The 10,235-nt window shown below is 61.4% G+C and overlaps 1 protein-coding gene across 1 annotated transcript in view; it reads right to left on the bottom strand.

The window, feature by feature from the left end:
* Window positions 1-5,502: 5,502 nt before the first annotated feature.
* Window positions 5,503-10,235, bottom strand: part of PRDM16 (PR/SET domain 16) — a 212,621-nt gene continuing 207,888 nt past the window's right edge. The window contains exons 16-18 of the mRNA XM_069477528.1: window positions 7,813-8,049; window positions 6,924-7,098; window positions 5,503-5,637 (exon numbers count right to left, since the gene is read on the bottom strand). Coding sequence (XP_069333629.1) covers window positions 5,503-5,637; window positions 6,924-7,098; window positions 7,813-8,049 — 547 coding nt within the window. The remainder of the gene's footprint in view (window positions 5,638-6,923; window positions 7,099-7,812; window positions 8,050-10,235) is intronic.

The following is a 10,235-nucleotide window of genomic DNA, read 5'->3' as shown; positions in this document are numbered from 1 at the left end:
GGGAGGGAGGAGAAGTGGGGGGCTCCAGGGGCCGGGAGGAGCCCAGGTGCTCCGAGGCCACGAGGCGGGGGAGCTGCCTTGTGAGGTCAGTTGACGTCTGTGTCAGCAGAAGGCAGGGGAGACGTCCCCTGGGCCACTCACAAGGAGGCCTCACAGGGACAGCGGGACATTCCCTCTTGAGGCTTCTGGGTGGGGGCGGGTCACAGTGGAGGTGGAGCCCCAGAGGAGGCAGGTGGGCACAGGACTCTCTGGGTACTCCAGACGGGCGGCACCTGGGGTGAGGCTGGACAGTCCCCGAGGGACCCTGGGTCTGCTCCTGCACCTGGGCCTCTGCTCCCCACTCTGTCCACGTGGACTGCATCTGTCCGGGCAGCTCCAGGCCCCGGCTGGGGGCAACGTGAGGTGGGGGGGCACACGGCCTCCTTGGAAGGCTGGTGAGGGTGGCCCACTCTTAGGAGGGGTGGGTTTAGGACAGGCCACAGGAGATGGGCCCTCTACCACGAGGGGCTGCCACGTGGAGGCAGGCACGCCTGGAGGCCATGCCTGCAGGCTGCCATGCCTGCGGCTGGTCACATCTGGAGGTCACCACTCACTGTGGGGCCGTCCAGGGTAGCTGGTGCCCTCCTGAGCTTGTTCTTTTCTGCAAAATGGGAACATCCAGGGCACCTGCCCCGGCAGTGGGGTACGGAGGGGGCTTCACCTGCACCCGGGACCCCCAAGTCAAGCCCCACTCACTCCTCCCCGCCTCCCCACGATGGAGCCTGCCGAGGCTTAGAAAAACACACAGATTTATTGCATATCAATCTCATGTATAAATGCACCGTGGCGTTGGGCAGAGTACATTTGGTGTACAGTCCTATTCTACAGCGTTAGCCTCAGCGCCAGCTGCTCCTGGGCTCACCTTAGCGAAATGTCTCTACACAAGCACATTTGTCTTTGTCACAAGCATCAGAATGAAATTTGCAAAATTGCTCTTTTAATCATTGCCTACGCTTCCTGTCCTCCAAGTCCATCGTTCTCCCACAGTGACTTCCGTGTGAATCAGGAACTGTGTCCCTGTCGCGCCGGCGGCCGGGACTCCCAGTCTCGAGCGCCGACCCTTGTCACACAGTCAGTAAGGGCATCTACGGAATCGTCCTCTTGATAAAAATTTCACGAACAGACACAATGACCGCTAAACACGCGTCATGCACAGTTTACTTATGAACATAACAGAAGCCATTTACAATCCGGGGGGCGTGGGACAGGCACCAGCCTCCTTCTCAATGGTTTTTTTTTTTAAAACATCATGTGAAAACTGGACATTTACAGTTGATTTCGCTTTCAACACTATACAGTTCTAAAAGAAAAAAACAAAACAACACAAAAACAAAACTGAACCAAATCTGTAATGTAACAACAGCAAAAGATGGCGTGGGATGCACAGTTCGTGACTCTGGCAAGCATTATACATATATATATATACTTTAAGTTACAAAGTGTATATATATACACACACGCACACCCCCACACACTCACACACGCACACACACTTTAAATTACATATTCGCACACCAGGGCTCAACCTCCCTCGTGTCGACGAGAACAGTGACAACGCCGGCTGCAGCTGAAGGAGACCGTTAGAATGACTTTTGTTCACGAGTGAATTGCACGTTTGGAAACTCAAGCTGCCTTTATTTATTTTATTTTTTCCAAAAGTGGTAACGTGAGTCAGTGACAGAAAAGAGTAAAATGAAACCATGGAATGGAAGGAGCAAAGGAACTCTTCGCAGAAGAACGCAAGAACGTCCTTGTCACAGTATCATTCATGCTACAGAGACATAGTTTCATGGCTTTTGACACCCGGCAGACCTCCACGGACCAGGAGCCGCTGTGTCCTGGAGTCCCTGGCCGGGGGGAGCGCCGTCCCCAGCCCCCGTCCCCCCGGGCCACAGTGCAGGGGCAAGCCCTCCCCTCCCCCCCCATAGGACAGCACAGTGAGTACAGCTCAGTAGGTTTCAGTCACTTGGGCAGGGGACAGGGAACCGGGACAGGACACAATCCAGTGCTTCGAGGCTTTGAGTCTAAAACACATGACATGTATCTAGGCAAGTGCTTTGCACACGCTCACTCGGGAAGCAGACAGGGCAGCGGGAGCCAAGGGCCCTCCGACGTCCCAGGGTCGGACTCTGGGGACGCGGAGATGTCGGGCCAGTCAGGGTCTGGACGGACCAGCTGCACTCGTGGCCCCCTCGGGCTGGGCAGCGTCTCCGGCCGTGCCTGAGCTCACCCCCTGACCACTGCTCCACACCTGGGGTCCCAGGCAGGGTGCCGGGACCTGCCCCCCTGGGTTTGAAGCAGGGACATTCTGGGTCCCACTCACAAAGGGTCTGCCCGGCCCACAGGATAGACGGCCCTGTGTGTCCTATCCTATCCAGTCGTCCTGGGAACGAGCGCGGGCACCAGGTGAGGGTCCTCGCTCCCAGGGGCCGGGGGTCTGAGGGGCAGCGGAGGGAGGGCGAGAGGAGCCTCCTTCGGAATTTCCATCTGGGGAATGAGTGGCAGCAGCTGAGGGCCCTGGCCCAGGCCACCTGCCCACAGACAAGGTGACCAGCCAGCCAGCTGCCACCCTGTCCTGTCCACTCAGGGCACATGGCAACATGGCCTCCTGTCCCAGCCTGGTGATCTGGAGGCCGGGACCTCAGGACCCCTGCAGGGGGCCCAGGCTCCCTTGCCCACAGGGCTCTCCCGGCCTGGGAGGGCTGGGCGCGGCTGGCTGGCCCGGGGCAGAGACAGGCCCGGCCACGGGGCCGGCGTGATGCCGGGTGTTTTCAGGGGTACACCAGCACCCGGACTAAGTGCTTTCTTGTCAGGGGCCCAAGGACAGAGTCCCCTGGAAACGCCGGGTGCCGGGGCACGGGGGGCTGAGTGTTGGGGAGCAGCTGGGCTCCCCACCATCATGTTCAGGGGACAAAGATAGGACTTAAAATGTGTGACCGGGATTCTGGGGAAGGCGGAAGAACAGAACAGGAAGAGAACAGAGAATGCGCGTGAAGATCGGCCCAAAGTGAGAGTCTGACCGGCAAATCCGAGGGCCGAGGGGGAGGGGCCCTTCTCTGTCCTGCTGCCAAAGGGACGCACTCAGGTTCCAGCCGGCCACACTCCCCCCTGCAGAGAGAGAGAGTCACATCGCAAAAAAAAGCACACGCCTTACTCTTTCGAAGAAGAAATCATATAATTTGGGTTTACAGAAATGGGGTGTTTATATCTGAGGCTGAATTTTTACAAGAATCCCGTCTAGGTCAAGGGAAGTTGGAAATTCCTACGCGATCCTGGTGGGTCTGACCGAGGGAACGTCACGGATGCTCTTGCGGAGGATCGAGCAGTTGTGTTTGCAGACCCTAAATCCTACCGACGTGGCCACGGCCCTTTCCCAGCACACAGCTCCCCAGGCCGCCCGAGGGGGTCCCTCCAGTCCTCGAGTGGTCTCAGTGCACGCGCAGGCGGTCCCGTCCTTCCGCCCTTTGCAGACGTGGCCAGCATGGGTCCTTCCGCTGGAGCCGGGGGCTTGCAGGACCTGCAGGAACCTCCGTCGGGGGTCTCCGGTGTGAGCTGGGACGCCCCGCACCTACAGAGACGATTGTCTTTGGCCTGGAGCGGCCGGGACGGGCACGGAACCCGCCCGTTTGGACACTTCCGGTGGCCCCAGGGACAGACACTGAGGAGACGTCCACGGCGAGACACAGATCCACACCAACGTGGCTCGCGCCACACCGGTTTGGATTTCTGCTTTTTTTTTTTTTTTTCTTTTCTTAAAGGGCAACTTAGGCAATTTTTTTCTCTTCGTGTTGGGACACTATTATCATCTTTTCTTCCAAACAATAAAAGAAATAAATAGAACACTTGTCTTAAATGCAACTGAAACGCAAATTTAACAAAAACACATGATTGTCTGGAAAATGGCAGCAGAGACGGCAGGATCCCGGGGCGGGCGGGGTATTTGGCACATCAGAAACCGCCCCGCTCCCTGGACAGCGGCCACACGACACACGGCCTTATCACGCGGTTTTGGTCCTTCACTAGATACTTATATTAACATTATTTCTTCACAATAAGAATGTCTAATGCCAAAAATACTGTTAAAGAAGAAATAAAATAAGAAAAGAAACGAATTAGAAAAAATTACAAGTTATATACAGATTAAGGTAAATTCCATCAGGGAAAAAAATTATCATTTGGAATTGGCCCCTATGGGAATAACTTAAAGCCTGTCCGGATGGAGAGGCAGATACGTCCCGGGAAGGAGGTGCCAGTTGCCAGGGCCGCGCTGTCTGTCTCTGCTCTTCCCGGCGGGTTCCCTGGATGCCCGTCTGCGCGTGAGCTCCCGAGAACCTGCGCGGAGGGCGGACGTGGTGACGGCGTCGCGGTCTGGAGTCTCAGGCACAGGGGGAGCTCGGCGGCCTGGAGTGGTGGACCTGGGGAGGGTCCCTGGGGCAGCCAGGGTGGGAGGCTGCAGCCCCAGGACGTGGCCCGGGCCCTGCCTTCAGAGCGGCGGCTGGGCCAGCTTGGGGGTGGCCGAGGCCCCGGTCCAGGACAGTGGGAAGAGGAGGGCCCAGCCACACCCCTGTGTGGAGGGCGGGCACCAGAGCCCCGACTTCCCCATACAAGTGGGGGGTCTCGGGTGGGGGCCTGTGGACTCCTCTGGAGACCACGTGGGGACCCTGGCACGAACGCCACATCACACGACGGCGGGCATGCCTCCAGCCCTGGCCGGGCGAGCGGGCAGCCCAGGGCGCCGGGCCTCCGAATTCCTGGTAGAGTCCGCACACTGCTCACAGCAGCGGCCCCAGGCCCCTTGCTCTGCCTCTGGGATCACCTTGGCTTATACAAACAGGTCAGAGATAGAAAATTTCTCCGTTATCTACAGTATAAAGAACACACCCAAGCACAGTGCTGGCTCCTAGGCAGACTTGGGTTTGCAAATAAGCTGAAATTTCAAAGCAATGCAAAATTACTTTTAAAAAACAATTTGCAAGTCATTTTTTTGATTTTTAAAAAATACTGTCTATTTTTAAAACCACATGCTTAAATAGACTCTGTAGTCAATAAGGTTACCAAAAAGGTTATTCTTGCCATCTTCGTTATAAAAATCACTGGCGAGATCCTTCTCTCTAGAGCACTCCGCATCTATCCGCTCCCTTCCCCTTCCGATTTGGGTTAAGGTCCCGCTCGCCCGCCGGGCAGGTTCTGCGCAGCAGCTCCCGAGGGTGGTCCCGGACGGCGTGAGCTGGACCGACCGAGCAGTGTTCTCAGGACCGTCCCTGGTGACGGTGAAGCTCCACAGCTGCTTCTGGAACTTTCGGGTCTGAGTTTTCGCTGGAAGAGTCAGAACTGAGCTGCGGGGGTGGGGCGTGGAGGCTGAGGAGTGGGCCCGGGCAGGTGCGCGGGGCTCTGGCTGGCCTCGCTGCTGCCGTCCAAGCTGGCGCCCTCGCTCTGGACTCTGACCCCAGGGCCTCCCGGCCGTCAGAGGTGGTTGATGGGGTTAAAGGCTCTGGGCTCCGACGTGGCCCCCGTGATGCTCAGCCAGGCGTCCAGAGAGCCCTGGGCTGGGGTGTGGACAGGAGCGTCCTCAGCAAGAGACAGCATCATTGCGTACGCCTGGGGAAGAGGACACCGGGGACCGTGAGCCTGGGGTACCTCACCCCTCCCCCGCCTCCCGTGTGCCTGGTCCGCCGGGGGAGGGCAAGGGCACGACGGAGGCCGATTCTGCCCCCGCCTGAAGGAGGGAGACGCAAGGGGGTGTAAGAACAAGGAGGGGGGAGGCTGCCTCCCGCCCAGAGTGACGCCAAGACCTGCGGCCCTGCCCACGGGTTCCCTCGGCCCCTTTGGGGTGCACCCCTGCAGCCACCCTCCCTCCCGCCGCTTTCTCTGCCTAGTGACCGGCAAAACCGTGTGCACACGTGTGTGGTCCGGGAGGGCCCTGGGACTGGCAGGCAGTTTCCGCCGAGACCCCCATGCCTGCAAGAGTCGGTCTCTGCCTGGTAGGGCAAGGGACGCCTGTTTTGCCAACTGTGGTGACACCACGGGGTTACTTCCGGGAAAGGGATGTGTGGCCGTTCAGAGCTGATGGGATTACTGGGGAATCCAGGTTGTTTCCTGGCATCAGACAGTCCGTGGGGCACCCTCTGCCCAAGCCGCAGGGCATGAGGTGCTGGGACCCAGGGGCTGCTTGGAGCGTCGTGTGCAGGTTAGCGGGGTGGAGGGGGGCGGGGGGGGGGAAAGCCAGGGCTCACCCCACCTGTGTTAACACTCTGGACAGAATTAGTAAAAGACGCAGACAGACATGCAGACAGCTTTTGCTGAGACCTGGGGGAGCCTGGCCCCTCTGGGGGACAGCAGAGAGCTGGGTGAGACCCCAGCAGGGTCCTGCGGCCACCTATCCTAGGGAGCAGAGACAAGCAGTGCCCGGGGCCAAGCCCCGGGCCCTCGCTGACCTCGGTCACAGCTCCAGCTTGGAAGCAGGGACCACATGACTGGGTAGCTTCCCCTGGGAAAAGCTTGGGCTGTCGGTCACTTGGGCTTGGGTCAGAGAGGGAGGGAGGCTGAGGCAGCTGGGCGGGTTGGGGACCTGCTCGTGGATGCCTCCCCCTGGGGCCCAGGGGAAGGGGACCCACACCTATGTGTGCACCAGCACCTCTGGAGGGAGCTGTGCGTGGGGGTCCCGCCCCCCGCCATCTGCTTCCAGCCCCTCCCTGCTACACGCAGCTTTCGGGAGGGCGTGGTGGCCGGGGCCCCTCTCTGGCCGAGGCGATGGGTGGTGGGTGTGGGGGCAGAGGTCCTAGCTTCCCCCAGGCGCAGGACGGACCCAGCGGGAGGCATGTACTGGGGTGTCCCCCGGCTGCGGAGCCAGGTGGAGGTGGGGCGGGGCTCTGACAGGCACCTACCTGGTTCTTAGCCTGCCTGCACAGTGACTGTTTTAAAGTCTCAGAGTCTAAGGTGGAATTAAGCACATCTTTAACTTCAAATGCTTCCTCAGCTGCTCTGCGGAGGTCCAGCCCCTTCCCAAAGGTCGGCATCGGCTCCAAAGCTAACAGACCGCCTTCTTGCTCCTCAATAAACCTGCACCAATGACCAGGGAGAGGGAGGGGCCCGGTGTCAGCTGGTCTGGCCTCTGGCCACCTCTCCGACGCCGCACGCCCGGCTCCGTGCCTGCATGCTTGCCACGGCGCCTCTACAAGCCACATGCACAAGGAGACAGACACACAGACACACGGACACCTGGACAGGAAGCCACATGGATGCGGGGGGGCGGGTGGACAAGGGCCCCAGAGGTGGTGGGTGCGTGCACACGTGTCCGCAGCAGGCGGTTCTTGGGCCCTGGGTGAGAGGGCGGGGAAGGGGCCTCCTGGCAGCTCTGGGGGGCCACGGCCCCTCCTCCCGGGACACAGCGGTGCAGGAAGCACCATCTCCGAAGGGTCTCCCCCAGGAGGACCTTGGGGGGCATCACTAGGGCCAGCAGTAGGCGGCAGGCAGGCAGGACAGGGTGGGGGAAGGCTCCGGCCAGCACAAGTTCCACGCAGGGTGCTCAGCACCCGGGGCCTCTGCATCCGCTCAGCGGGGAAATGCTCTTCCCTGCACCTGCTTCCAGGCTGCAGGGCTGTGGGGGGCCGAGGGCCCCGACACGCTGCCTGGCTGACCTCGCCCTGCAGAGGCCCCAGGTGCAGACGCCTGCTGGGCGGGAGCCGAGCCCGCTCCAGCTGGGGTGTCTGATGGGGAGGTCGCCCAGGCGGTGCTCAGACCCCCACGCGTCCCCGAGCTCATGGCCGCCCCCACCTCCGGGTGTGGTCGAAGCCCATGGCCAGGGAGGCGGGCGGCTCCTCGTCCTCCTCATCCTCATAGGTGGCCTGGGGCTCGGGCGCGGGGGACACGGTGTCGTCCTGCGACTTCCCGGCCAGGCTGTCCTCGTCATCCTCCTCCAAGTCATCCTCCTCCTCTTCCTCCACGTCCTGGGGCTTCCCACTGGCCAAGCTCGGACATGGGGCATTGCCATCCAGGTCCTGGACGTCCGGCCTAAAATGACACGGGAGGAGGCTGGCGTAGGTGGTCAGGAATGCATGGAGCGCGGGTCCTGGGCCAACTCGTCCCTCCCTGGGCCCAGCCACCGTCCCTGCGGAGTGACAGCAGTGGAGGCTGTGCCAGGAGGGGAAGACCAGCGCTGAGGGTGGCAGACGCAGGGCCACACAGCAGTGGCTCTGTCACGCCAGAGTGGATGCCAGGGCCATCTGCGGCTCATGCAAGTGTGGGTGTCAGGGAAGAAACAGTGGCGGGGCCCTCAGGGAAGGTGGCCCTGCACTGGCGCTGGGGTTGGGCACTGCACGAGGAGTGCCCTCGGGTGCTAGTCAATGCATGCTCCTTGCAGTCAGCCCAGAGGACTCCAGGACACGGGCATTGGCCCGGGAGGCTGGGGGCTCCTGGGTTCTGGAGCGTGAGGCTGGGCTCAAGACTGCCTGTTGTCAACAGTCTGCAGCCGACAGGACGAGTGTACTTCAGAGCCGCGTGGACTCCCCTGTAGCCCAGGTCGGACGGACCCCAGCCCTTCCCCCCAGGTCACTGCAGCCACAGGACTTCCGCTCCGGTTGCTCATTATTGAAGAAAAAAGGAAAAACGCACACCAGTGGGAGTGGGGCTCTCCCTTCTTCCAGAGAGCACCCCTGGAGTTTGGCTCACCCTCACGTCCATGACCACGAGCTGAGCCCGGTGGGAGCCCTGGGCCACTGGGCAGTGTCTGACACTGGCAGATGGGTGAGACCAGGGCGCGTGACGCTTCAGAGTCCCATATTCAGGGCCTGGAGCCCACTCCTCCTCGTCTTTGCTTAGCCCAGGGGACTGTCCACGGCCACCCTGGGAGGCACCACGCTCTCGGGGGGCAGGGGGTCCTGTTCTTGGCGTCAGAGCAGATGGTGACGGCCTCTCTGGGCGATTGGCCACCAGCGTAGCCATGTCTGGACTCCCCCACCTGCACAGGACGGGGCTACGGGGGACCCCGAGCTCCTGGGTCTGCAGATGCATGTCTCCACTTCCTGTCTTTCCAGGTGACAGTATGAGACGCTGACACCTGATCCGCCTTCCGGGACAGGCAGAACCTCAACAGGCTTCGGGCTCAGCCAGTTTCCCCTGTCGCTGATCCCTGCATTGGGACCCGGGGCCTGCCTCTCGCCCGGGCTCTTGGTGGGGTGACCTTGGGCAGGGGCTTGGCCTCTCGGGTGGCATGAGAGTCCCTTGCAGTCCACCCCAAGGATGGGACTGCGTGGGTGGGGGAGCCCTGATGCGGCGGTCAGGTCAGGTCCCCACGTGCCGTGTGTTGCTAAACCACACCTGGTGGCCTGGGCGGGTGTGTCGGTGATGCCGCTATTTGGGAGCAGGGACTGAGGCCCAAGAGACCTTTATCGCTGCTGCCCCTCCCCCACACAGAATATCTGCTCACTGACGGGTGGTGTCTGGGGGGGACAGTGGCCCTGGCTGGGGCTGCACCACAGGCTGGTGGCCTAAAGCAACAGGGGTCCTTCTCTCCCAGCTCCGGAGGCCAGAAGTCAAGGCGCAGGCAGGGCCGGCCCCTCCGAGGCTTCTGGTGCCACGGGCCGTCTCGGCCACCCCGGCTGTGGACACGTCACCCCAGTCTCTGCCTGCGTCTCTGTGGGGTGCTCTCCCGTGCACCTCCATCTCCAGTGTCCCCTTTCACAGGGACCCCGGTCCTCTTGGGCGAGGCCCGCTCTGCTCCAGGACGGCCTCGTTGTAATTTAGCCGCCTCTGTAAAGCCCCATCTCCAAAGCGTCACCTTCCGAGGTTCTGGGGTTAGGACTTCGCTTGTGAAGTTTGAGGGGACGCAGTTCAACACGGGGCTGAGGGGCTGCAGGACCAGGAAGCCTGATGGGCCCCGAATTCCCACCGACGGGCCCCAGGAGGAAGCTGGCCCTGGACGGGGACCAGGTCACAGCAGCATTGGCCCGAGAGGAGCTGTCCGCGTCCACGAGGCCTGGCTGGTTAACGTCCACCTTGCCCGTGGCCTCGCTTTGGATGACAATGAGCCTCCCGCGTCCCCCTGGCTCTCAGGACGAGACTGGCTGGGCCACGGCATGGCCAGCAGCACCCAGGCTGCCTGAGGGCCTGGGCTGGGCCCAGCTCTGCCGCCGGAGTCCCAAGGGACCTGCAGCAGCCTCCCCCTGCCCTGTGGGGACAGCCCTGGCTGAATCGTCCCT

The sequence above is a fragment of the Eulemur rufifrons genome, chromosome 8 (assembly GCF_041146395.1).
Source record: "Eulemur rufifrons isolate Redbay chromosome 8, OSU_ERuf_1, whole genome shotgun sequence".
Taxonomy (NCBI): domain Eukaryota; kingdom Metazoa; phylum Chordata; class Mammalia; order Primates; family Lemuridae; genus Eulemur; species Eulemur rufifrons.
This window is presented reverse-complemented; position numbering and strand designations above follow the sequence as displayed.